Source organism: Blastomyces gilchristii (genome assembly GCF_000003855.2).
Source record: "Blastomyces gilchristii SLH14081 genomic scaffold supercont1.4, whole genome shotgun sequence".
Classification (NCBI taxonomy): domain Eukaryota; kingdom Fungi; phylum Ascomycota; class Eurotiomycetes; order Onygenales; family Ajellomycetaceae; genus Blastomyces; species Blastomyces gilchristii.
Genome location: NW_003101679.1, coordinates 4,256,195 through 4,282,254, shown reverse-complemented (window position 1 = coordinate 4,282,254; position 26,060 = coordinate 4,256,195). Strand labels below are relative to the sequence as shown.

Here is a 26,060-nt window from a genome sequence, read left to right as displayed (position 1 = left end):
TTAATCAGATTGAAGATAGATGTCTTCTTCTTTACAATTTCAGAAATAGTCTTATAACTACAGTTAAATGAGAACTGGGTTTCAGTGATCTTTTTCTTACAGAAGATGCAACTCATGAAGATTAACTATGATATTTATAATCAGAAGCTTCTTGTGATAGTGAAATTCTTCTATCACTGATATCACTACTTCAAGAATCTCATAACAGTGATTACTATTAGAACTGATTATAACAGCTTGCAACAGTTTGCTTTAATCAAGAAACTCTCACAGCAGCAGATTCACTGAGCTCAGAGACTGAGTGAGTTCTGATTCAAGATAGAACATATCAAGGAAACTAAGAACTCAGCAGATGAACTCTCTCACAGGCCAGACTATATTAAGAAGATCAGAGTGACAGATACAGAGAGACTAGAGAAGATAGAAAAGCTTTATAAGATGCTTGAACTGAGTGTTATAAAGAGATTGACTGAAGAGTCTCTTAATTCCTCACAAGAGAAGAGAAGAGAGAAAGAGAAGAAGCCTGTACAACTACTCTCTATAACACTGAGAGTTAACACTCTGAGAATCTCTGTGAGAATTCTTGAAGAGGGTATCTATAATCTGAAGAGTTTGTGAACTTTGAGAAGCATCACAGAAGACCTGATGTAAGAAAAAACAGAGTATAAGTCTTTGTAAGATCTTCTATTCAGATTATCTGAACTACAACTGAAGAATGAATATGCTCAGTATATTCAGAAACTACTTATGACAGAAATCAATTCTGCAGAAACAAAGAGTTGAAGAGACTTAAATGATCTCTTATAAAGAGAGAGCTGAATTTATATACCTGTAAATAAGTTTCTATATATAGAACTTATCAAAAGGTATCATGACTTTTCTTTAGCAGGTCATTTTACAGACACTAGAACTCATGAGTTGCTTATAAGAAAATACTTCTGACTGAAGATATAAGAACTTATGAAGAAGATAGTGAATTCTTGTACTGTTTATCAGAGTTTGCAGATAGTGCAGTTCAGGCTATATAAAGAACTCACTCCTCTACTCATCTCATGAGAACCTTGGGAACAGCTAGAAATGAATGCCCTTATAAGCCTCTCTGAAAGTAAGGACATATATAATACCTGCTTTAACAGTGTGCTGATGATAGTGAATTACTTTATCAAGATAGCACACTTTATACTCACTTATAAGAACTTGAAGTCAAAGAATTTAACTTATATTCTCATCTGTGATGTGATTCAGTTACATGAATTGTCTGTGAATATTGTCTCAGACAGAGAATTAATCTTCATAGAAGAGTTCTGATCTGATCTGATAACTATACTGAAGATCTTGTAAGATCTAAGCACAGCTTTTCATCAACAGACAGATGATCAGATAGAATGCCTGATGAGTATATTGAAACAGTATCTGTGATGCTTTGTCAATTATAATCAGAATGACTGAGTGTATTGATTATTATTTACAGAGTTTATATATAACAACTCAAAGCATGTCAGCACAGATAAAACCCTCTTTAAGATGCTCACTGAGACTCATTCACAGATGATTTTAATAGACCTGTGAGAGTACACTATAGAGTGTGATAATGCCTGTGAACAGGCTGAGAGAATTCAGAAGATTCAGAAGAAAGCCTGTGAATTCTTGAGAAAGACCTAAGAGTATCAGAAGAGATACTATGACTTCAAGTATATTATGAAGAGTTTCAAGAAAGATGATAGAGTCTGACTGAGTCTAGAAAACATCATTATATAAAGATCTAGTAAGAAGCTGAATCTCTTGCAGACAGAGTCTTACAAGATTATAAAGAAAGTTAGCTTATAGTTCTACAGATTGAAACTGTTACCTGAGTTACAGATATACAATATTTTTCATGTCTCTTTACTTCATGAATATAAGAAATTCTTAGAAGAGAACTCTGTGACTCATCACTCTGTTTATGAAGCACTAGAGAGTGAAAGAGAATATCAGATTAAAGAGATTGTTAACTCAGACAAGTGAGATTACAAGCTCTGATTCAAGATTCAGTGATAAGAGTATTCTGACAAGATGAATAAGTTCACTTAAGAATTATCTAAGCAGATAAGACATCTGCAGAAGCTGAGATATAACTTTCATACTGTGAATTCTGATAAGTCAGAATAATGTGATCTTTGCTAAGAATCTGATTGTAACAAAGACATTAATACTGTTATTTATAAACCCTAGTTTATAAGATGATGGATTTCTACTGAGATGAACAGTCTGCAGTGTATATAAGAAAAGAAGAAAACATATTCTCATTAAAGCTAAAAAACAAGAAAATAAACAGGGTCATAAATGCAATTTAGAGATCAATAAAGAAAAAATAAAGAAAATTCACACTTACATTATCAATATTCATGACACTCAATCTCTCTATAACTATCAATTTCTCTCTTCAAAGAAGCAGAGAGTATCATATCTGTGATACAGACAATTGTTACATTTGACACAAAGACTGCCAGAAATGCACAGACTTCAGAGAAGCTGAACATCAGAGTATATACAGTTGTAACAGAGTCTTGAAGACTGATCATCTGTGCATGTGATCAGATATTCCTTGTGAAGCTGTGTCTGCTCTCTCAGTTGTGCTGAAGTATTCAGCCTGAAAACAATGAAGATGTGAAGAGAGAGCTCATCTGTTCAGGTCAACTCCTGTCACAAATTCATAGCATTTGCATTGCCTTGATTACCCAGATTTTGCAGATACTCAGGGACTCATCTCTCATTGACAATGAGATTGTGAAAATGCACTGTGATGCGAGGATCATTGATAGAGAATCTAGGCATATTCACATATATCTGGTCAGAGATTGTGTGAGTAGGAGAGAGATGATCATAGGCTCACAGAGCTGCAGAAGATACTGGCAACATCAGAAGCTTCACAAGAACTGTCAGCTAGAATCTGTAAGGAATTACTTATGAGAAGACTTACAGTAAAGAGAGGGACTGCACTGCTTGAAGTCAGAGACTGATCTGAGAAAGGGATGAGGTGAGCTGCTGGCCTGAAGATCAGGTGCAGTGGCAGGGCTGAAGAGAATGAAGACACAGTTATGAACAGCAGTGTTCCTGCTCCACTAGCCAGTAAAAAGTAATCAGAGAAGTCACAGAGACACTCATAAGAAGCTCAGCAGCAGCCAGACATTGTTTATGAAGATATTGAAATTGAAAAAATTTTTATTCTTGAGAAGTTCTTGAATCAATATATAGACATTGTCAGAAACACTCTCTCTCTGTTATCTGAGTGAAAACACTTCACAGATGAATGAGAATACTCACAGTTTATAAGAATGAAAGCTGCTATAGAAAAAGGAAAAAGAAGATGAGATTCTGCAGACAGATCTGAAATATTTATACTACTCTAGAGAGATTTACTTACACTATAAGTGATTCTGTGAAATAGTCAGATCACTCTAGTAAACAAGAGTGATTGTGAATCACAGATCTGAATCTTTCTATATAACTATAAAGAGTGATTACAGACTGCAGACATCTTGATTCTACAATTCTACAGAGTTGATGAAAGAATGGAAAATTTCTCACAATTTTACAGTGTCAAAGAGCAATGATTTGTGAGAATGAATGAAAGATTAACTCACAAATGTTTCTCTTTGATAAGAATGATCTCACAGAGAGTGATTCATCTGTAAGATGAATCTGTGTGATGATCACACAAGAATCTTATGAAAATGATTGAGAGTCAACTGAAACTCTTCTATATGAAAGATGTGAGATGAATCTGCATGATAGTTAGAGAAGAATCTGTAGACTACAAAGAACCTTGTGAAACAAGAAACTGAGTGACAGACTCTTTTCTCTTTGTAATAATAAGAGATTTTTCCTCACTGAGGTTTTTTATAGATGTGAAGAGTTTTTAGTGAGTATCACTGCAGTGCTGAGCTGACTATGAAGTCACTCAGTGAAAGGCTTCACAGATGAAGTCTTAGAGAGAGAGAGATATGTAAGAAATCTCACTTCTCACAGATTCTTTATCTCTATTCCTATCTCTCATATAATCAATAGGGCTAGCGGCCCTTGGCTACACACAACTATATAGACTGGAATTCATGAATACTATTTACAACTCAGCTTGAATGCTATGATACATTTGATTTCTACATTTATCTTCCTATCACAAACACTTCTAGTAGTTAACAGTACATATCACGCCAAGCTGCAAACACCCGAATAATCGCCTGCGAGCACTTATTCTTACAAATGTAATAACATATAACTCTTATAAATGCAAGATTGTTTGTACTAGTTCATGCATTCACTGTGAGAGACACTCTTCAATGATTCTTCAACTCTGATTCTAGATGTTGTATATTGACTTTGTAGTATATCTCAAGGTTGGACTGAAGACAGAATCAATATGAAATATGAAGATTTGAATTAAGCATTTGAAGAAGTGTTCAGAATTCAGAGTTTTCAATTAATCAAAGAGAAAGATTCAGAGATATACACATGTGAAGTAATTATTCACAGAAGTTATCAGATAAGAGTTATGAAATCAGAGTACTGATACAGAGTTGTTTTCACATGATTTTCTTCAAATTAGAAAGTTAGTATTATTAAAAATCATTATCTGATAGAGTAACTTATCAGCTCAGTAGTAATTTTCTGATTATTTTCCTTTTATTGTCTGCATTCTGATGACTTCAGATGTTGAGAAATTTCTTCAGAGTTATAATCAGTTTATGATGAATGTTTCTGAATGAAGTTGCAGTGATTATAGCAGAGAGATGACTCTTCAATAATCTGCAATACAATCTGTTGATAATTATTTCATAGTTCATCTCAATATTTGTGTTGAGTTTTTCATAAATTTCATGACCTGAAATCAGATGTGAAGAATGAAGTGATCATTTATCATGATTGAAAGAGAGCATTCTGTGTTGAATTGTAAACAACATAGACTTTATGATTCATAGTGATTTCTTAAAGAGTTTGTGAATCTTCAATAGAAGTAAAAGAAGTGAATTCAGAAGATATGATAATAATTTAAGAAAGATAATAATTTATTTTTAATAACTGATCACTGATGTGTATAAGAAGAATTAATATAAGAGAAAATAATCTTATTTCTTAGCTTAGTTATAATTTTAGTACTAACTCAGATTGAATATTATCAATGTATAAAAGTAAATAAACAATCTTGATTAATCTCTATCATATTTCTTGAAATATATTAATATTGTGAAAGAGAGTGTTACTAAATTACATTATCAGATAATATCATTAAAAATATATTAATATTGTGAATATCAATGTTGAAAAAATGTTGATACTTATACATTATAGTGATTTGTGAATCATGATAGTTAAATATATATATATATATATATATTGTTCCTGACTTGATTACAACTTGTACAATAATTTTTAAAAACTCAAAATTAATTTCAATTATTAATAATTATGAACTTATAACTAAACTAACTAATATAAAAAGAAAAAAACTTTTTCTACTTATCATCTTTCTTCTCTTTCTCATTCTTCTTATTATTCTTCATAATTCACTTCTTATTCTTCTTCTTCTTCTTCTTCTCCTCATCTGAGATGATAATCATCTCAAAATCTCTCTCTGCTGTCTTCTCAGAGAAGGGTTTTCACTGCTTCTCTTCAGCCAGGTTAACCTGCATCTCAAAATCCCGCATTTCCTGATCTGCTGTCTCAGGTTTCATCTCAGCAGCAAGTAGATTGACATGCTCAGAGAGCAGGGCTGTCTTCTCAATATTCTGAATCATGAAGCACATTTGAGACCTGAACAAGGTCTCAATCCTCTCCTTCTCTGTCAGCTTCTGCTAATCAATTAGAGAACAGAAGTGTTATCAAAAATCATTATCTCTCAATAAATAAAAAACTTATCAGTTTTGACTTCTTTATCTTCTGCTTTAACATCTTCTCAATCTTCTTCTGCTATCACTTATTTACAGTAATACTCTTCTTCTCTCTTTCTCTCTTTATCTTAATCTTAAATCATTCTTGAAACTTCTTCTGATCTCACTGCTGCTGTATGAGACTCTTCACTATCTTCTTCTTCAATCTCTCACAGACAGCATCATTCACATTATTTCTATACTTAGTTCAGTCTAAATCTATCAGAAGTGTTACTTAAAATCATTATCATTCTACTCTCTTACAGAGCCTCTTCAAGATATTATAATATGTCTTACAATCTGTCTTCTCTCACTTGAACATCTTCTTCTTCTCTTTCTTCAATCTGTGACAGTGCTCACGCGCCTTGATAGTCTGCAGAACTGCAGAATATTTGAAGAGAGATGACATAATTAATTTCAGTGAGTATTGAAGAGAGATGAAGGCAGGAGAGACAGTCAGAAATGATATAATAATGATGATAATGATAATAATAATGATAGTGATAATGATGATGATAATAATAATAATGATAGTAATGATGATAATGATAATAATGATGATAATAATGATGATAATAATGATGATGAAAGAGAGAGTGCATTGAAATATATTACTGACTTATCAAATATAAAGAGACTTAAAGAAAATATTAACAGCTTTCAGTGATATACAGAAACAGCTACAGTATTGCATAGTAACATCATCTTCATTCAATGCATGCACTGTTGATATTCTTTGTATACAGTTATCATATAATCTATATCAGAGATATATGCAGAAAACAGATCTTTATTACTAGAATAAATGATTACAGCAATTCTCTGTTTTTATATTATAAAGATAAGTTATTCTCATTTCTTTCTTCTCTCTTTTCTCTTCTTCAATCAACCACTAATTTCAAGCTGATATGAAAACTATTAAAACACTCTCAGAAATTCTCAAATTGAAGAGTATAGACTAATCAAATTTCAAATGCAGAAGAAATCAAATTATCTTCTATAGATTCAATTACTCATCCCTCTTCAAATAAAACAGCAGTCATGTCCCCCCCCCCCTCTCAATCAAACAAAACATGGCCTGTGAAAAGCAAGTACCATGCCAGATTATAATGACCAACACGGCTCCAGCATGCAGAGCTGCATATGCGCAGCATGTGCTGGACTGAGAGACTGTGTGAGTTGCAAACTGGTGACAGCATCTCAGAAAGAGCCATGCAGCATGAGAAAGCTGCAACTCTCAGTCACATACACAGAGAATGAATCATCACAGTAAGTGCATGTGTATTGAAGTAATACTTTTTGATAACACTCAGTCTCTGATATGATAAAAATAGAGTCTCTTCATGAGATCTGTTTCTATCAGAAGTCAGAGAATCTTATATTTTCTAAGATCATCTTCACATGCCTTGTCTATGAAATTGATGAGAAAAATCATTGATTTCAGTGTTCTGCTCTTAATGCTATTCAAGTGACAGCAGAGTTCACTCTGATCACACTTTTTAAGTGTATGTTTTCTAATTATTCACATTTATATAGATATATACTGATTATTTGTTAGATGATGTTAAGACAATAACTCATTACAGTCATATTATTCTCACTGTGAGAGATATATGATTGATGATGAATATTATAAAGACTCTGAGAAATGAGTATTTTAAGAATGCTGCAGCCCTGCAATCTTGATTTTTTTTTATTTTTATTTTTTGTTTTTTTCTTTTTCTTTTCTTTTTTTTTTTAATTTTTCTTTCTCTTTCTGTCTTTTTCTTTCTCTTTTTTTTTTTTTTTTTTTTTGTTGTGATTTTTTCTTGTTGTTTTGTTTTTTATTTTTTTATTATTTTTTATATTTTACATTTTTTTTTTTTAATTAAAATGATATTGATTATAATCTATATTCAGAAAAGTAATGATATTTAATAACACTCTCTGTTGAATTTTCAACAAATGAGCACTATGTTATAATATTATATAAGTGAGAAATGATTTCATGATCTCATTTAATGCCATTTTCAATAATGAGATCAGAATGAAAATGTGACTAAGAATTCAAACATATTCTTTATCTAAGACTAGATTTTTATTTGAAAAGTGAATCTGAGACCTTTAATATTTAAAATAACAGGATTTGAAATCAATGTGATGAACACAAACCATGATCAGAAGTAATGCTTTTAGGTAACATGACAACTATAAAGTTTGATTCTGGTCTCAGACACGGTCACACGGTCAGTCTAATACTAAGACTGTGTTGATTATTATAATCTGATATGATACTCACTTTTCACAGGCCATGTTTCATTTAAGAGAGGGGAGAGAAGATGTGACTGTGATTTTATTAAAGAGAAATGAATAATTAGTAATATTAAATATAATTTAATTCTTCTGTATTTAAAATTTGATTAGTCTATACTCTTTAATTTGAGAGTTTCTAGAAGTGTTTTAATAGTTTTCATATTAGCTTGAATTTAGTGATGAGTTGAAGAAGAAGAGAAAAGAGAGAAGAAAGAAATGAGAATAACTTATCTTTATAATATGAAAATAGAGAATTACTGTAATTATTCTCTCTAGTAATAAACATCTATTTTCTGCATGTATCTCTGATATAGATTATATAATAACTGTATACAAAGAATATCAACACTATATGTATTGAATGAAGATGATATTACTATATAACACTGTAGCTGTTTCTGTATATCTCTGAAAGCTGTTAATATTTTCTTTATCTCTTTATATTTAATAAGTCAGTAATATATTTCAATGTACTTTCTCTTTCATTATTATTATTATCATCATTATCATCATCATTATTATCATTATTATCATTATTATTACTATTATCATTATCACTATCATCATCATTATTATCATTATTATTATTATTATTATTATTATATTATTTCTGACTGTCTCTTCTGCCTTCATCTCTCTTCAATACTTACTGAAATTAATTATGTCATTTCTCTTCAAATATTCTGCAGTTCTGCAGATCATCAAGGCGCGTGAGTACTGTTACAAATTGAAGAGAGAGAAGAAGAAGATGTTCAAGTGAGAAGAGACTGATTATAAGACATATTATAATACCTTGAAGAGACTTTATAAGAAAGTAGAATGATAATAATTTTAAGTAATACTTCTGATAGATTTAGACTGAACTAAGTATAGAAATAATACAGATGATATCATCTATAAGAAATTGAAGAAGAAGACAGTGAAGAGTCTTATATAGTAGTGATAAGATCAGAAGAAGTTCTGAGAATGATTTGAGTTCAAGATAAAGAGAGAGAGAGAGAAGAAGAGTATTACTATAAATAAGTAATAATAGAAGAAGATTGAGAAGATATTGAAGTAAGAGATAAAGAAGTTAAAACTGATAAGTTTTTTATTTATTAAGAGATAATAATTTTTGATAATACTTCTATTCTCTAATTAATTAGCAGAAGCTGACAGAGAAGAAGAGAATTAAGATCTTATTCAGGTCTCAAATGCACTTCATGATTCAGAATATTGAGAAGACAGTTCTGCTCTCTGAGCATGTCAATCTGCTTACTACTGAGATGAAACCTGAGACAGCAGATCAGAAAATACAGGATTTTGAGATATAGATTAATCTGACTGAGAGAAAGCAGTGAAAACTCTTCTCTGAGAAGACAGTAGAGAGAGATTTTGAGATAGTTATCATCTCAGATAAGAAGAAGAAGAAGAAGAAGAAGAAGAAGAAGAAGAAGAATAAGAAGTGAATTATGAAGAATAATAAGAAGAATAAGAAAGAGAAGAAGTAGATTTTTTTCTTTTTATATTAGTTAGTTATAAGTTTAAGTTTTTAATTATTAATAATTAAAATTGATTTTGAGTTTTAAAAATTATTGTACAAGTTGTAATCAAGTCAGGAATAATATATATATATATATATATTTAACTATCATGATTTATAAATCACTATAATATATAAGTATCAACATTTTTTTAACATTAATATTCATAATATTAATATATTTTTAATAATATTATCTGATAATATAATTTGATAATACTCTCTTTCACAATATTAATATATTTCAAGAAATATGACAGAGATTAATCAAGATTATTTATTTACTTTTATACATCAATGATATTCAATCTGAGTTAGTATTAAAATTATAACTAAGTTAAGAAACAAGATTATTTTCTCTTATATTAATTCTTCTTACACACATCAGTGATTAGTTATTGAAAATAAATTATTATCTTTCTTAAATTATTATTATATCTTCTGAATTCACTTCTTTCACTTCTTTTACTTCTATTGAAGATTCACAAACTCTTTAAGAAATTACTGTGAATTATAAAGTCTATATTATTTACAATTCAACACAGAATACTCTCTTTTAATTATAATAAATAATTACTTCATTCTTCATATCTGATTTCAGATTATAAAATTTATGAAAAACTCAATACAAACACTGAGATAATCTATGAAATAATTATTAATAGATTGTATTATAGATTACTGAAGAGTTATCTCTCTGCTACAATTACTGTAACTTCATTCAGAAATATTCATTATAGACTGATCATGACTCTGAAGAAATTTTCTAACATCTGAAGTTATCAGAATGTAGATAATAAAAGAAAAATAATCAGAAAATTACTACTGAGCTGATAAGTTGCTTTATCAGATAATAATTTTTGATAATACTAACTTTCTAATTTGAAGAAAATTATATAAAAATAATCATGTATCAGTACTCTGATTTCACAACTCTCATTTGATAACTTCTGTGAATAATTACTTTATATATGTATATCTCTGAATCTTTCTCTTCAATTAATTGAAAATCCTGAATTCTAAACACTTCTTTAAATACTTAATTTAAATCTTTATATTTCACATCAATTCTGTCTTCAGTTCAATCTCAAGACACACTACAAAGTCAATATATAATATCTAGAATCAGAGTTGAAGAATCATTGAAAAGTGTCTCTCACAGTGAATGCATGAACTAGTATAAACAATCTTGCATTTATAAAAGTTACATGTTATTACATTGATGAGAACTGAACTTATTAAGAGATATTAATTGAATTTGAATCATTGATCAGTAGTCATACTGAGAATTATATAACAGAGATATTAATGACTATTGAGATATTAGTCTCAGTCTTCTTATAATTACAACTGATAATGCTGTGAATAACTACATTATAATGAAGAGCTTAGAGCAAAAATTGACTTTGCATTTCTGAAATGATAAACAAGGTTATATTTTCTGCATTGCTCATGTGATTTAACTTGTAATACAAACACTGATAAAGAATCTTAACATTGAGATAAAGAATAATGAGATGACTGATTCTTGAGATGAGAATGAGATGAAAGTAATTACTCAAGTAACTTTTGCATTCACTTTATAAAAGATAATGTTTTTTAACAACTGTAAGGGGCCTACGCCGAATAGATCGGTATAATATTGATAGGTCTTATATAACAAAGATAAAAACGCTAGAGAAGGAAAGAAAGAGAAAGTGCGAGAATCAGCAATTGAGGTGGATATTTATACACATATGTGGTGGCGTACGCGGTGGAGCTTCGGGGCTGAAGAATATACACACGTTCGTAGCGGCCGAGGATCGGAGCGTACATGTAATCTGTGGAGTGTAACGGAATAGTCTATATGATTGATCGGGGTGGCGGCCGAGGATCGGCGATCGAGAATGGCCGAGGATCTGAGCGTACGTGGAATCTGTGGAGTGTAACGGAATAGTCTATATGATTGATCGGGCGCAGCCCGCCACATTAGCCCCCCCTTTCCAGAAGCAGTTCCCATCGGTAAAGGGCCGCTGTTTCGGATAACGCGGAACTCAGAGTCTAGGTCGGTTGAGAAGGGAATGGATCGGTGGCGGCGCGGCGGTAGTTGTGGCAGATCTCCTATCTTATATTGTTCAGCAGGGTCTCGGTGGGGAGTATTTGATAAGGGGATACGCTGGAGGTTATGATGTCTTACGACTGGAGATTGCATAGTGGCTTCTCTTCAAATTGTTGTCGTTCAACCTCTTCAAGCTCCTGTTTGCGAATTTGAACAGGAGCTAATCTTTTCCCTGTTTCATCGGGGCATTCTCGTAGTTATCTTCTGAATCTTCCTTCACTGCTATGTAGTTGGCGCGGACAGGCGCTGATCCATCCTTTGAACAAGGAGGAACTGATCTTTCTCTCAATTGTGGAGGTGCCGGTCTTTCTCTTGAGTGTGAAGGCACATAGGTTGATCGGCAGTTGAAAGCAATGTGTCCTGATTGGTTACAGTTGATACACACTCCTCGTTGACATTGATCAGTGACTTCTTTGGGAGTGATCCCAGGGACTCGGAAGCCTGTTCGAACGGCGGAAACTCTTGCTTGTGCATAGGCATTTGAATCTATCCAGTCCATGGCATCTGCATCATGGTTGTTCTTGTTCTTCGGTGTGGGTGTATGAGTGGCTGGGTTATCTGTCAGTGCAGGTGTATAAGTGACTGGGTTATTCATCGGTGCAGGTGTATAAGTGACTGGGTTATTCATTGATGCAGGTGTATAAGTCACTGGAGTGTAATGTCTTCTGCCACTGTTCTGTATACTCTTGAGCTTGGTAAGATGGTCATTCATTGTTCGGAGCTGTGTGCAGAAACCTTCATAAGTTGGGTCTTCATTTATACTTATAAGGGCCTGTAAGAGTTCAAAAGTTAATGCCTTCTTGAGCATGCTAATCTTCATTCAATCCTCCCAAGATTGACCACCTGCTTCTAGAATCTTGGTGTTGAAGTCAGGGATGAATGTTGTAAGAGAAGTGTTCCTCTGTTGAGCACTCTGTAACCAATCTAATGCTTTCTGTTGCATGGCAGTGTCTCAGAACAGAACATCAAGATGTCTCATGATGTTGTCAGGCATTCACAACACTGGTTCACATGCTTTCATTCATGAATGGAACTTCTGTTTCGCGCGATCCTTCAATTGTCCATTGATATATCAACCTTGATTGGTTAATGAACTGATGGAATCTCCATCTACACTCAGTTTCATGAGCATTTCCATCCTCCATGATGAGTAGAGAGTGAGGTTGGAAGCATTGAAATATGCGGGAGCATCTAAGTGTTCTTTCAGTGCTTTTGTATTCAATTCTGTAGATGTTGGGATTGCATGAGTTCCTTGTTGTGATAATCATTGAATCTCTTCATATTGGCGTTGTTGAGTTGCATGCATATCAGCTATTTGTTGTTGTTGTAGTTCCAACATTGCTCGGAGCCACTGTGGCACTGCGTCTATGCTCATGTTCGAGTTTGAGGGTTCCATATTATTGTTAGACATGGTTATATCGATCGTCAGATGTATGATATCTGTGGAATCTGAAGAAGTGTAATCGTATGAATATCTCATATGTCTGGGTGTCAGGACTCTCAGGTCTTTCGCTGACGTTCTCTTTTGTAAGATCTTACTCTCTTCGTAAGATCTTGTTGCGGGGCCAGGGCGACTGGCGAGCAAGCTTCTATCTGGGGACTCAGTGTCCACTTAACTGTGTGACTGTTTCTCTATTTCTTACGCGTCGTTACGCGTTCGGATATCTCTCAATGGATAATCATTCCTAATAAGGAGATGATGAACATTTTTATAGTGTAAGGGGCCTATGCTGAATAGATCGGTATAATATTGATAGGTCTTATATAACAAAGATAAAAACGCTAGAGAAGGAAAGAAAGAGAAAGTGCGAGAATCAGCGATCGAGGTGGATATTTATACACATATGTGGTGGCGTACGCGGTGGAGCTTCGGGGCGGAAGAATATACACACGTTCGTAGCGGCCGAGGATCGGCGATCGAGAATGGCCGAGGATCGGAGCGTACGTGTAATCTGTGGAGTGTAACAGAATAGTCTATATGATTGATCGGGGTGGCGGCCGAGGATCGGCGATCGAGAATGGCCGAGGATCTGCAATCGAGAATGGCCGAGGATCTGAGCGTACGTGGAATCTGTGGAGTGTAACGGAATAGTCTATATGATTGATCGGGCGCAGCTAGACTGGCCGCCGGGACCATGAATTTCACATTTGGTCCCATTTGGTCTGGTCCCATACATTTCTTGGCGTGAATCCCGCTGGGACTGGCTATCAAAAAAGCATGCAAAGTGACTATATATCAGATTTTAAAATGAAACCATGACTTGAAAAAAATGAGAAAGTGATCTCATTTGATCTCATTTAGTTCCATTCTTGGTATAAAGTTACTATTTTTAGACATTTTAAGGTTTTTTTTAGACTATTTTTAATTTTTTAAAAAGTAACACTTTTTGATAACACTCAAATGAGATTTAAAGTCATTTAAAGCAATAAAAATAATTTAAATTGAGAAGTGGAAATCATGGTCTTATTTGGAAAATGTGACAAGAGTAGACAGTAAGTCTCACTGAGACAGTATGAAACTACTATCTAATGTTAAAACCATGTAATGGGATCAGTTGAATTGGTAATGAGACTATCAAAAAATCTGGTCCTGGTCTCAGACACGGTCACACGGTCAGTCTAGACGCAGCCCGCCACAATAACACTTTTTAATATTATTTTTTAATAACACTTTTTGATAATACTACTGTTAATTTTGAATAGATTGATTAATAATTTAAATATCACAGATTTGAAACATTGCTAATGTGATTTATATCTTCTCTAAATAATAATAATAATTTCATGATATTTAATAAATAAATAAATCAGTCACATCACTGAATATGATACAGAATGTTAGAATACAGTGAAGTTTAATATATAAGATAACTGTTCAGACTCTTCAATTGTATTAGATGATTGATCATTGAGTGTAACACTCTGATCAGAAAAAGATTCAGATATTGAAACTTTCTGATATGAAGTGAACTCAGTTGAAATATGTAATTAATTTACTATTTCAGTTTTATAAGATAATAAAGACAGTTTCAATTACTTATACATTAATGCTGCAGTCAGTCTGATAAGTGTATAACAGTTTATTTACTTATCTTGAGAAGCAGTTAAATCACTTAAAAAGAAATTCAGTCTGAAATGATGCTATAGCACAGACTATTATTACTGTAAGAAATAAACTGATATATTACTACAGTAAAACTGAACAATCTTTTGCAGAGTACTATGCTGTAGCAGCTCTACTAGATCTCTTTTATCAAGTTAATATCTACACTTCTTAAGATTGAACAGAGGAGAAATAAGACTTGTATATTAAATTAGTCTGAGACTACTACAATATTAACTATCAGAGATTTGAATAAGCAGATATTTAAGATATGAAGACAGTGAAATACAATTCTCTAGTAAGTAACTATCTTTGATAATGCTTCATATCTCATAGAACTATAATACTAACTTTGAAACAGAACTTACATATATTAATTACAACTGAAAATCAGGCAAAACTACATACTTATAAAACTGAATTTAACTGCTATCTTCAAGATGATCTGACAAATTTACACATCAAATCAATTCTAGAGTTATAAAAAATTGTTGAGAGTATATATTCAACTGTTACACTGATGATATGTGATATTCTGACAATTTCATTAACAGAGATGAGAATGAAGTGAAAGTTTAACTCAAGTTAAGATATTTATTACTATTGTCAGAGACAATTACAAGAAGAAATAATCAAGAAACTCATGATTGTAAAACATAGAATTATCAGACAGTTTAATATCTCTGATCACAGTATATCAGAGAAGTGTAGTTTTCATGAGAAAGTGAAGAATAAACTTGTATAAGAATGTATTTAGTTATTTCATGAGCATTATCAATAATTGTTATCAAATTCTAATTATATAAGCAATTACTGAATGAACTGAATGAGACTGATTTTAATCTTCAGTTTCACTCTCATTCTGATTTTAGAAGAATGATCATCTTTCACAGTTTATTCTTGTGATTCGGAAGAATGTACGACCGTCGGATAATAACGCGGCCGCTTCCGAACTACTAGTGTACGAATGTAAAGAGGGCCCTAGCGGCCACTAATTAATTTAGCGTATGAGATTCAATATATAAGAAGCCAGTGTACACCTGTAATCATACACTGACTCAAGCAATCTTTGAATCACATCTGATAGCATGTCTAAAAATCAGTGAGAAGTGCAGACTTCTTCAGGGTGTGATAATTTCATCTACAAAGCAATTTATAGTTATCATGTCAGTGTGGTTCTAAAATATCTCAAAAGATAGTGTATAAAGAGCAGTGAGTGAAAGAGCATCTAATTGATACTGCTTCACTTGTTAAGGGAAAACTTCACACTCAGATGAATGCCATGTATGAGATGTGAATGAATGAGATGTGAGAAAGAGAATGAGAGCAGTGAACCAGATTCAAAGAAGTCTGCTTTCTACTCAAAAGAAGAATAAAAGAGAGAAGTAGTCATCATCAGAGTCATATAATGATAACAGAAATCATATAATGATATAATAATACAGTGATATAATAATAGACATTGTATAATCAATGAGAAATCATTAAAATGAATATCTTCTCTAGCTGATATAAATAACACTCTTCTCTGCTATCTGAACTGAAAGATATACAGAACCTCTCAGAGAGTTTACTTAAAGCAGTAAGAAAAGCAGTCAAAACTGCTGAATCAGAATCAAAGCTTCATACATGTATAAGAATTCTAAACAAGATTGAGACCTTGCATACATAGTGGCAGACTGAGACAGAAGCTAAACAACAATTGATATTCACTGTAAATCAAGTATTCACTATGAAGAGCTTTGCTGACACAATTATTATCATTAATAAGAATAGAGAAAATCAGATCTTAGATCTGTAGTAGAAGATTAAATGTTTATACAGACAGATAATTACACTGAATTTAGAGATCTCATCATAATCATTCACAATCTCTACAGAAGTGTACACATCATCAGAGACTGCTGTACAGAATGAGAATCTGAGTATGAAATACATTAAGCTGAGAGATCTGTCAGAGTTATCAAGCTTTAATAGTGACTGAAAAAATGATGCTGTAATCAGCTGGCTAAGTCAGATGCAATTATATTATCAGATTGAATATAAACTCATAGACAGACAGTCAATGAAATTTTAACAAGTCTTAAGATCTGCTGTATTTCTATACAGAAAAGCAAAGTCATTATAAATAGCTGATAAAAAGATAAATCTTACAGACTTAAAGTAATATTCATTCTTATAAATATAAAATGAGTTTTTCAAATAAATCTTACACAACTTTGACAAAGTGAATATATAAGATAAGTGTTATAAACACTTCACTGAGTGTAGACAAGTGAGTAATCTTATATCATACTTCACACACTTCAGCTTATACTATCTTGTATTAAATAAAGAGCTTTCAACATCTTTCTGTTTACAGATCTTTATTCATGATCTTACATCTGAGTTGAGAGTGGAATAAAAATGCTTAATCTCATAGTCAGACACAGTGAAGAAAGCATACAACATTCTCATTGTACAGAAATAAGTAAGTCAATTATAATAGAAAATACTGTAATTGAGTATATCTCAGTAAAGAATGAGTAATCAGACTTCTATAACACAAGTTATATATCTGAATATAATGAATCTAGATCTGAATGTTATTATTAAAGTACTAAATTCTCTGAAAAAGAGATTCTCTGAGTAAAAATCTTGATATTATGAGTATTGAGCTTGCTTCAACTGCAGATATCAAAATCATGATATAAAAGATTACACTCAGTGTGTGTAGTCAAGAGAAGCAAGAGAGTTAAAAAACTAGCAGAATCAGTGAGCTCAGAGATACTTGCTGATATTCTATAAAAAGTCTTCAAAATGAAAGAGATATCTGTATTAGATGATTCTCTGAATTCTGTAAATATAAAGAAGAAGTAGACTCTCAAATAAGATATGAGTAAGAATGATGAAGTGAATACTCATCTCAATATCTTGAGATCTGAAATGTTAATGTATAGAGAGCACTTGAATAAGAATTAAGAGATAACTGTAAAAGTGTTAACAGACACAGAAGCTTCTACATAATATATTGATAATTATATAATTTAAAGATTGAAAGAGATCTGCTGAGTGAAGAATCTCTGATATATAAGATTATCTGATAACTGATATTTAATATTATCTGTAAGAGTAAGAGTTTTCTTGCACTTCAGAGAATAATCTTACTATATTTAAGTGTAAGAGCTGCAGAATGTGAAATATAATCTTATTCTCAGACTTGATTAATTTCAAAGATTCAATCTACAGATTCAATAATGTACATGTCATATACAGTTAACTGATAGAAAGAAAATGATTTATACAATTCTATCAACTGATATGAGAAGAACATTTTATGTCTCTGATATAGAAGAGTTAAATCTGCTTACACATTAATAAGCAAAGAGAACAATTTATAAGACCTCATTTGAAAGCATTCTGTATATCATACAGAACTCAGAAGTGGAGGAAATTAAGATAAAGAATATGTGAGAGAATAAGTGTATGAAGAAGCTTCTGAAGAAGCATGAAAAGATCTTCTGAACAGATCTTTTATCAGAATTGTCACTGAAAAGAGGATTTGTATATAAGATTGACACAGAGAACATAAAATCAGTCAATCAGAATACATACTCTCTGTCATAAATGCATCTTGAGAAACAGAAGCATCAGATTACTGATCTTCTAGAACATGATCTTATATAATTCTTATCAAGTGTGTGAGACTTTTCAGTTCTATTCATGAAAAAGACAGATGAGAAGTGACAGATATGTATCAATTATCAAGCACTTAACAAGCTTACAATTAAGAATGAATATTTACTATCATGAATTCAATAACAGTTGAATACAGTTGAAAATGTCTGATATCTATCAAAGATTGATCTTCTCTCAGAATACTGACAGATCTGTGTAGACAAACTGTCAGTTCTGTGAATCATGTTTAATATATAATAAGAGAAGTTTAAATTCCTGATAATATCATTCAGTCTGATAAATGTGTCTGTCATCTTTTAAATGATAATGAATACAATTCTTTATAAACAGAATGAAATCTCATGTCTTATATATCTTAATAACATTCTAGTCTTTTTAAACTTATATAATGAATATCTGAAGCATCTTGATGAAGTGCTTATAACTCTGACAGAGTATAAGCTCTATGTCAAATCAATCAAGTGTGTGTTTGAAATGAAAGAGTTGAAGTTCATAGAACATGTAGTGAATGATGACTGTATATATCTCATTCTGAAGAAATTGAATGTTATAGTGAATTGACTGCAGCTGAGAAATATACATCATGTATAACAGTTTCTTAAGTTAGTCTCATACTACTGCAGATTCATCAAGGATTTTGTATAAATATCTGCATTACTCTCAGATCTCTTAAGAGAAACAGATGCAAATCTGTGAAAGAAGAAGTTTCATTCAATTATCTGAAATACTGTGTGTGAAGAGGCTTTTCTCACACTGAGAGAATATATAATAACATTCTCAGTACTTATTTAATCAGATTATGATAAATCTTTCTACATTGAAACAGATATATCTGAATGAGCTATCAGAGATGCTCTTCTACAGATGAGTAAGAATAACAAGCTGCACTCAGTGACATATGATGATAGAAAACTATTAAGCACTGAGCTCAATTACTCAGTGTATGAAAAGAAATTGCTAGTGATTAAGCATACACTGATATTATGAGATAGATATATTAACAATGAGTATATAACAACAGTGATCACAGATCATGAAAGTCTTGTCTATCTATAATTAATAATAAAACCTTTCAAACACTTAGCATGTTGAATCTCAGAGTTCTAAGTATATAATCTTTATATCAAATACTGAAAGAGATTGAATGCAGTGATGCTGAATACAATCAGTTACAGACCTGATTTCATGAGTAAGAGTTCTACAAACCAGGTATAAGAAATGTTCATGTTAAATGTGCTGAGAGAATACAAGAAATCAGAATGAGTGAATGTTATAATCTCTTACTTAGAGAATGACAAGATGTCAGATAATAAGTGTCTCATGAAAGTAGTAGAAGAGATGCTTCTGAACTTCAAGCTGAGGAAATTGAAAAACAATATTATGCTTTACTACAATCTAGAATATGTAGAAGCTCTCTATCTAAAATCTTCATTTAGATGTGACTTGATAACTCATATATACAAGGAATTCAGTCACTTAGAAAGCTCTGAACTTATAAGTGTACTCAAATCAAGAGTATACTGATCAAGCATGACTGAGAACATTCAGATGTATACTCATAAGTGCCTGAATTATTAGGTTGTGAAAGAATCTAAGAAAGAGTTAGAATGTGAAGAAGTGTAATATCAGATAAAGTGTATAATACAATCATTCAAATAATGAGAGATGAATCTCATAGATATATTATCATAAATGTCAAATGAAAATCAATGAATAATCACTGCTATTGATTACACTACTGACTGATCAGTTGTGAAAGCAGTTTCAGAGATAATAGAGAAGATGATAGTGAAGTTTCTACACAATGAGATCTATATTAACTATGAAATGCTGTGTGAGATTCTAACTGATAACAGTGTGAATCTCATGAGAGAAGCAGTGAGGCATTTCATGAGCTAGTTACAGATAAGACATCATAGAACAACATTATATCATCTGCAGATGAATGAGAAGATGAAACACTTGAATGAAATCTTGAACAATATGCTGATGAAATATCTAGTGAGTAAGTCTACAAGACTATGAGATGAATATCTCGGACAGATGCTATTGATCATGCAGATTTAACAGCATGCAGTCTTCAAGTGTTCATTATTCTACCTGTTGTATGAATTGCATCCGCGCATCTCAGAGAATGCTTTGAAAAAGGTGAAGAAGAAAGCAGTTGCAGATGCAGCAGAAACAGCAGTTGTGAATACAGCAGAAACAGCAGTTATGAATGCAGCAGTAACAGTTGCAGACATAACAGTCACAGACATGAAACTAAGATTGAAAGAAATCAGCCATGCATATACAAAAGCTAACAAGTTACTTCTGAACTGAGCAATTTAGTTGAAAAGAATACAAGACTCACTTGTTAAGAAATCAAGTCTCAAGATGAAAACATAAGTTCTCATATACAATGAGAGTTCTGAGAAGTTTCAATCTAGATGATTTGAGCTATATAAGATACTTAAATCATATTCTCTGAAAATGTATGTATTGAAAGAATCAGAGAGACAGATCTTACACAACTTAATTAATAATTCACAACTTATAAAAGCAAAGATGCAAAATCTGAGTGAATTATGATTATTCACAGTACTATCATCAGTATTGAAAAAGAAGAGACTTATAATTGAAAAGTCTCATGAGATAAGAGAAATCATAGACACTTACAAATCAGATAATCTCACTTATTTCAATCTTTTCATAATTATAAGAAAAGAATGAGAAGCAATGAAGAAATCAGATAAATGTTATACTTTAATAAGTGATGAGACTGTAGCTAATTATATAATAATATACTGTAGACAGTGAGTGTAACATAGCAAAGAGCAGTCTCAGAGTGACAGACTTATACATGAATCAGATTACAGAAGAAAAAGAAATTCAGAGTTGAATTTAACTATTTATATCAGTTCAATTGTGAAGATTACAGAGAATAAACTATCTGAAACATCTGTAAATGCATGAGACTAAGTTATCTCAACTTCTGAGAATGCTTAGAGATTGAGTGAGATTAGTTTCAATGAGCTGTTTACTATAGTAATCTGAGTGAGTGAAGAGAGACAGTATAATGTGTGAGACAGAATCATAAAAAGTTGAAAGCTGCTGAATCTAGTCACTGAACACTGTACTATATAGAGATTGTGTAAGAGTAGTGACTAGCAGATAAAGAAAAAGTGTAAGAAAAGAGATAATAAATTAATCATTAACTGTAAGAGTTAGCTGCAAAAGACAAATGTTATTATACATATCTCATTCATTTTCATACATTATATATTTAATCTATTTTCAACATCATATCATCTGAAAAACATTAAAAACAAAGAAAATCTTAAAACTTAAGATCTGTAAGAAATTTGAGAGCTGCAAGCTGCTCTTACAACAATGTCATACATGTCTTCAATTTCTCTACTGCTCTGTGTATAACATTAATGTCATTTATCACAAGATTGGCTGGAATGCCAATATAGAAATGCATACATGTATATGTAGAGAAATTGAAGAAGAGTGCAGAATCTGCAGAATCAGAAGTTAGAGCAGAGAGAGTAGAGACAGAAGAAATAGAAGAAGAAGAAGATACAGACCTGAATGAACAATGATGAGAGTCATCTGAAGCTGAATACTTATGATCTGATGTATGCACAACCTTCTCTGCAGAAGAGAAAGAGAAAGTAATAAGAGAAGCTTAAGAGCAGAAGAGAATAGTCTCAGTGATATTATCATCTTCAATTAAAATAATCTCTGACACTGAAGTAACTAAGAACTATTATTAGTATATAAAACTGTAAAAGCAGAGGTAACAATTACTGAATGAACACTCACTGATCTTAGAATTGTATGTGCAATTACAACATGCATGAGACTTCTCAGAAAGAGAGAGAAGAACATGAGAAAATACAGAAAGCAGAACACAGTATGTAAACAGCTCATTCTCATAATAACATCTCAGACAAGGTATATGAGCCTCATACTCACAGGTGTAAAAGAGTACAATATTCATGTTCTCATTTCTGAAAATACAGATATCTTTCATCTGTATCATGAAGTCAGACAACAGATATTAAAGAATAGACTGATACAGATCTATCATTCTGAAGGAATTCATCAGAGTGAATATTCTCACAATATTGAACTTTACAGTTATGAAAAGCTTCTTAATATCTGTGAATGTCATAACTTCATGTATAGTAAAATTCATAACAATTTCTTCTAAGAATAGAAAAATCAGTGTCAGAAAGAAAAGATGAAAAAGAAAAAGACTTATAATCTTAATACTGTTAAGAGAGAGAGTGATTCTCTGATATGAATAAATAATTACTTCATTATAAATATTTAAAATGAATATAATAATCAGTGTCTGTGACTGAGCTTCAGATAGTTATGTTATACACAGTCTTTATACAATAAATTATTCTGAGAGTTGATAAGAAGAGCAGAAGTGTATATACTGAAAGAGATGATTTATTAAGTCTATACAACATCTTCTTGAAACAGGGAGAGCTGATAATGAAAGCAGAGACAGTAAAACCAGAAGTAGCAGAAGTGAGAGTTATGAGAACAGGAGTAGTGAGAGAGAAACCAGGCACAGAGACAGGTGTAGAAAATTGAGAGAGAGTAGTAGAGAAAGAAACAGAGAGAGCAGAAAGAAATACAGAAGACCTGATTATACATGATATGAACAATTTCTTCATTATTGTGTTCTTCAAGTTCTTAATCAATGATTCAACACTGAGTTCACTATTATTAATGAATATAAATCTGTTAACATATGAAGATTCTACATGAATAAAAACAAACATATCAGCATCTGTGTTCACACAAAATCATGCCAGAAAACATGATCAGAAACTCACTGAGAAGGAAATGATCAGAGATGTATGAGAAGGTGAAGAAGATATGTCATCATTCATAATAATACATTGTTCTGACAATTGTTAGAAGATAAACAAGTTCTGATCACATTTCACAATGCATTACACTTACTGCTAATGAACTGCTCAGTATGAGCACTATGAGAACACTTGTTATGAGTAGACTGACTGTGTGACTGTGTCTGAGATCAGAATCAGAATTTTTGATAGTCTTATTATCAATTCAACAGATCTCATTACACGGTTCTAACATTAGATAGTAGTCTCATACTGTCTCAGTGAGACTTACTGTCTACTCTTGTCATATTTTTCAAATAAGACCATGATTTTCACTTCTCAATTTAAATTATTTTTATTGCTTTAAATGACTTTAAATCTCATTTGAGTGTTATCAAAAAGTGTTACTTTTTAAAAAATTAAAAATAGTCTAAAAAAAACCTTAAAATGTCTAAAAATAGTAACTTTATGCTAAGAATGAAACTAAATGAGATTAAATGAGATTACTTTCTTATTTTTTTCAAGTCATGGTTTCATTTTGAGATCTGATATATAGTCACTTTACATGTTTATTTAATGATTAGTCCCAGCGGGATTTATGCTAAGAAATGTATGAGATCAGATTAAATGAGATTAAACATGAAATTCATAATCTCAGCAGTCAGTCTAGTTGTGAGAACAGAGAGTCATCACCAGAAACATGTATAACATGATAGATAAACAGATGGAAAGAGTTGAACAGAAGAAGAGATAGAAATCTTGAATGAGATAATAATATTTGATAATGACAATGATGAAGATGATAATTGAAGAATGAGAAAAGTTAGTGAATGAGTGATGTAATATAGTGAAAGTTTCTTTGTGAGAGTGTATGCAGAACACTAGCCGAATCAGGAATAGATCACACAATTATAAAACACTAGTGACAAGCTAATTCACATGAAGCTAGAGTATATAATATAGTTACATGAGCATGACTGAATCTGATAAGAGAGAATGTAGTTTGAAAGAATATACAACTGTCAGATAATAACACAGCTGCTTCTGAACTACTAGTGTATAAATGTAAAGAGAGCTCTAGCGGCCACTAATTAATTTAGCATACGAGATTCAATATATAAGAAGCCGGTATACGCCTGTAATCGTACACTGACTTAAGCAACCTTTGAATCACATTCTGAGAAATTACTCTTATTTCACTGTTCTTGAATTAAATCTGGTTATTTTTCATGCCATTTCTCTCAGAAATAGTTCATTTTCAGATTTTTTTAAGACTTGATTCTGATGAGACTCATGCCAAGAAATGTATGAGATCAGATTAAATGAGACTAAATGTGAAATTCATAATCTCACTGACTAGTCTAATTACAGATGAGACAGATCTCTCTCTTCAAGAGTACTGTAGATACTTACTCTCTACAGACTCAATTCTCTTCTGTGTTATAGATGAAGTGTAAAATGTCTGTCTCTTATATGAAATTGAATCTATTTCTTATCATGTTTGAGCAGTGAGTTCTGTCTCTGAACATATCTCACTTAGTGTTATACAGCTCTCTTGAGATTGCAGATGTCTGCAGAGCTCTAGAGAGTGATTTAAAGCCTTCATTAAATAAGATATTCAGTCACTGAGAGAATTCAGTGAGAGAATTATTATCTTTAACTTGAGTCAGTTGTTTCTACTGCTGTTGATTTTTATACTACTGCTCTTATCTCTGAGTGATGAGCACTACTTTCTTCATGTGAAAGTTGCTTCATATCTCTGTTAGTTAACTTCTTCTATCTGTCAAATGCTGAAGATTGTTCTGAAGCTTATTAACACACTCATTAACAAGAGTGATACACTTATTCAGCTGATTCTGCTGCTGATTGAGCTGACACTCATACTTATCTAACTCACTTTCTCACTGAGTCAGCTGAGACTTCAGTTACTTTAACTTCTCAATTGTATCTAATACAGTAGCTTTATCAGAAGAGGTATAACTCTGATTATTAAACTTAACATAGCTTGAAGCTATTGACTTTCTTTCTTTTATATGCTTTGTAGTCTCTGTATGAAAAGTCTGTAGTCAAGAATCAATGACATTCTTTCATTTCATGATAGAAACTAAGTCAAGAGTTGTCTTAACATTGTTATAACATCTGACAGACACTCTTATAAGAATGTTCTCTATCTTAACACAGTTGTATAATATGACTTGATTCTTGATACTATTATATCATTCATTTGTATTCTGTCAGATCTCTGTGATTATAATAGTATGTTTCTCTGCTACTGTCTGCAAGTAGATGCACTCAGTATCAGATCTCTGAGCAGATTTGCAGAAAGCTCACTTCTCAGCAGACTTATCTGACTCAGTGAAGCAGAGCAGCTGACAGAAGCTGCTTCTAGTGAGACATCTGTTCTACTTCATTACAGTGTGTAACAGATGTGTATAGAGTAAGTCTATTATAACTGAACTGATTATCAGCTGCAGTGATGAAAAAGATAGAGTAGTTAATCAGATTAATTATCAGTTGACTGAACTTCATTATCTGTAACTCAGATCAATCATCAGTGTTATATCTTCTTAAAGATGAAAAGAATGTAGAGAAATCAATCAGATTA

The 26,060-nt window shown here is 31.9% G+C and overlaps 5 protein-coding genes across 5 annotated transcripts; 1 reads left to right on the top strand and 4 right to left on the bottom strand.

The window, feature by feature from the left end:
• Positions 1–2,730: 2,730 nt before the first annotated feature.
• BDBG_16752 (uncharacterized protein) lies at positions 2,731–2,917 on the top strand (the record flags this gene model as incomplete). Its single annotated transcript, XM_031724640.1, has 1 exon — positions 2,731–2,917. A coding segment is annotated over one exon (186 nt), but the record flags the coding sequence as incomplete, so codon positions are not given.
• Positions 2,918–5,636: 2,719 nt separating this feature from the next.
• BDBG_16751 (uncharacterized protein) lies at positions 5,637–6,315 on the bottom strand (the record flags this gene model as incomplete). Its single annotated transcript, XM_031724639.1, has 2 exons — positions 5,637–5,790; positions 6,221–6,315. 2 exons carry the CDS (start codon positions 6,313–6,315, stop codon positions 5,637–5,639), a joined length of 249 nt encoding a protein of 82 aa, XP_031577528.1.
• Positions 6,316–11,372: 5,057 nt separating this feature from the next.
• On the bottom strand, positions 11,373–11,911 carry BDBG_16750 (uncharacterized protein; the record flags this gene model as incomplete). The annotated part of the gene is made up of 2 exons (XM_031724638.1): positions 11,373–11,394; positions 11,505–11,911. 2 exons carry the CDS (start codon positions 11,909–11,911, stop codon positions 11,373–11,375), a joined length of 429 nt encoding a protein of 142 aa, XP_031577527.1.
• A 67-nt stretch (positions 11,912–11,978) lies between these two features.
• Positions 11,979–12,530, bottom strand: BDBG_03100 (uncharacterized protein; the record flags this gene model as incomplete). Its single annotated transcript, XM_031721097.1, has 1 exon — positions 11,979–12,530. One exon carries the CDS (start codon positions 12,528–12,530, stop codon positions 11,979–11,981), a length of 552 nt encoding a protein of 183 aa, XP_031577526.1.
• A 552-nt stretch (positions 12,531–13,082) lies between these two features.
• Positions 13,083–13,976, bottom strand: BDBG_03099 (uncharacterized protein; the record flags this gene model as incomplete). The annotated part of the gene is made up of 3 exons (XM_031721096.1): positions 13,083–13,407; positions 13,462–13,503; positions 13,711–13,976. 3 exons carry the CDS (start codon positions 13,974–13,976, stop codon positions 13,083–13,085), a joined length of 633 nt encoding a protein of 210 aa, XP_031577525.1.
• Positions 13,977–26,060: the final 12,084 nt, after the last annotated feature.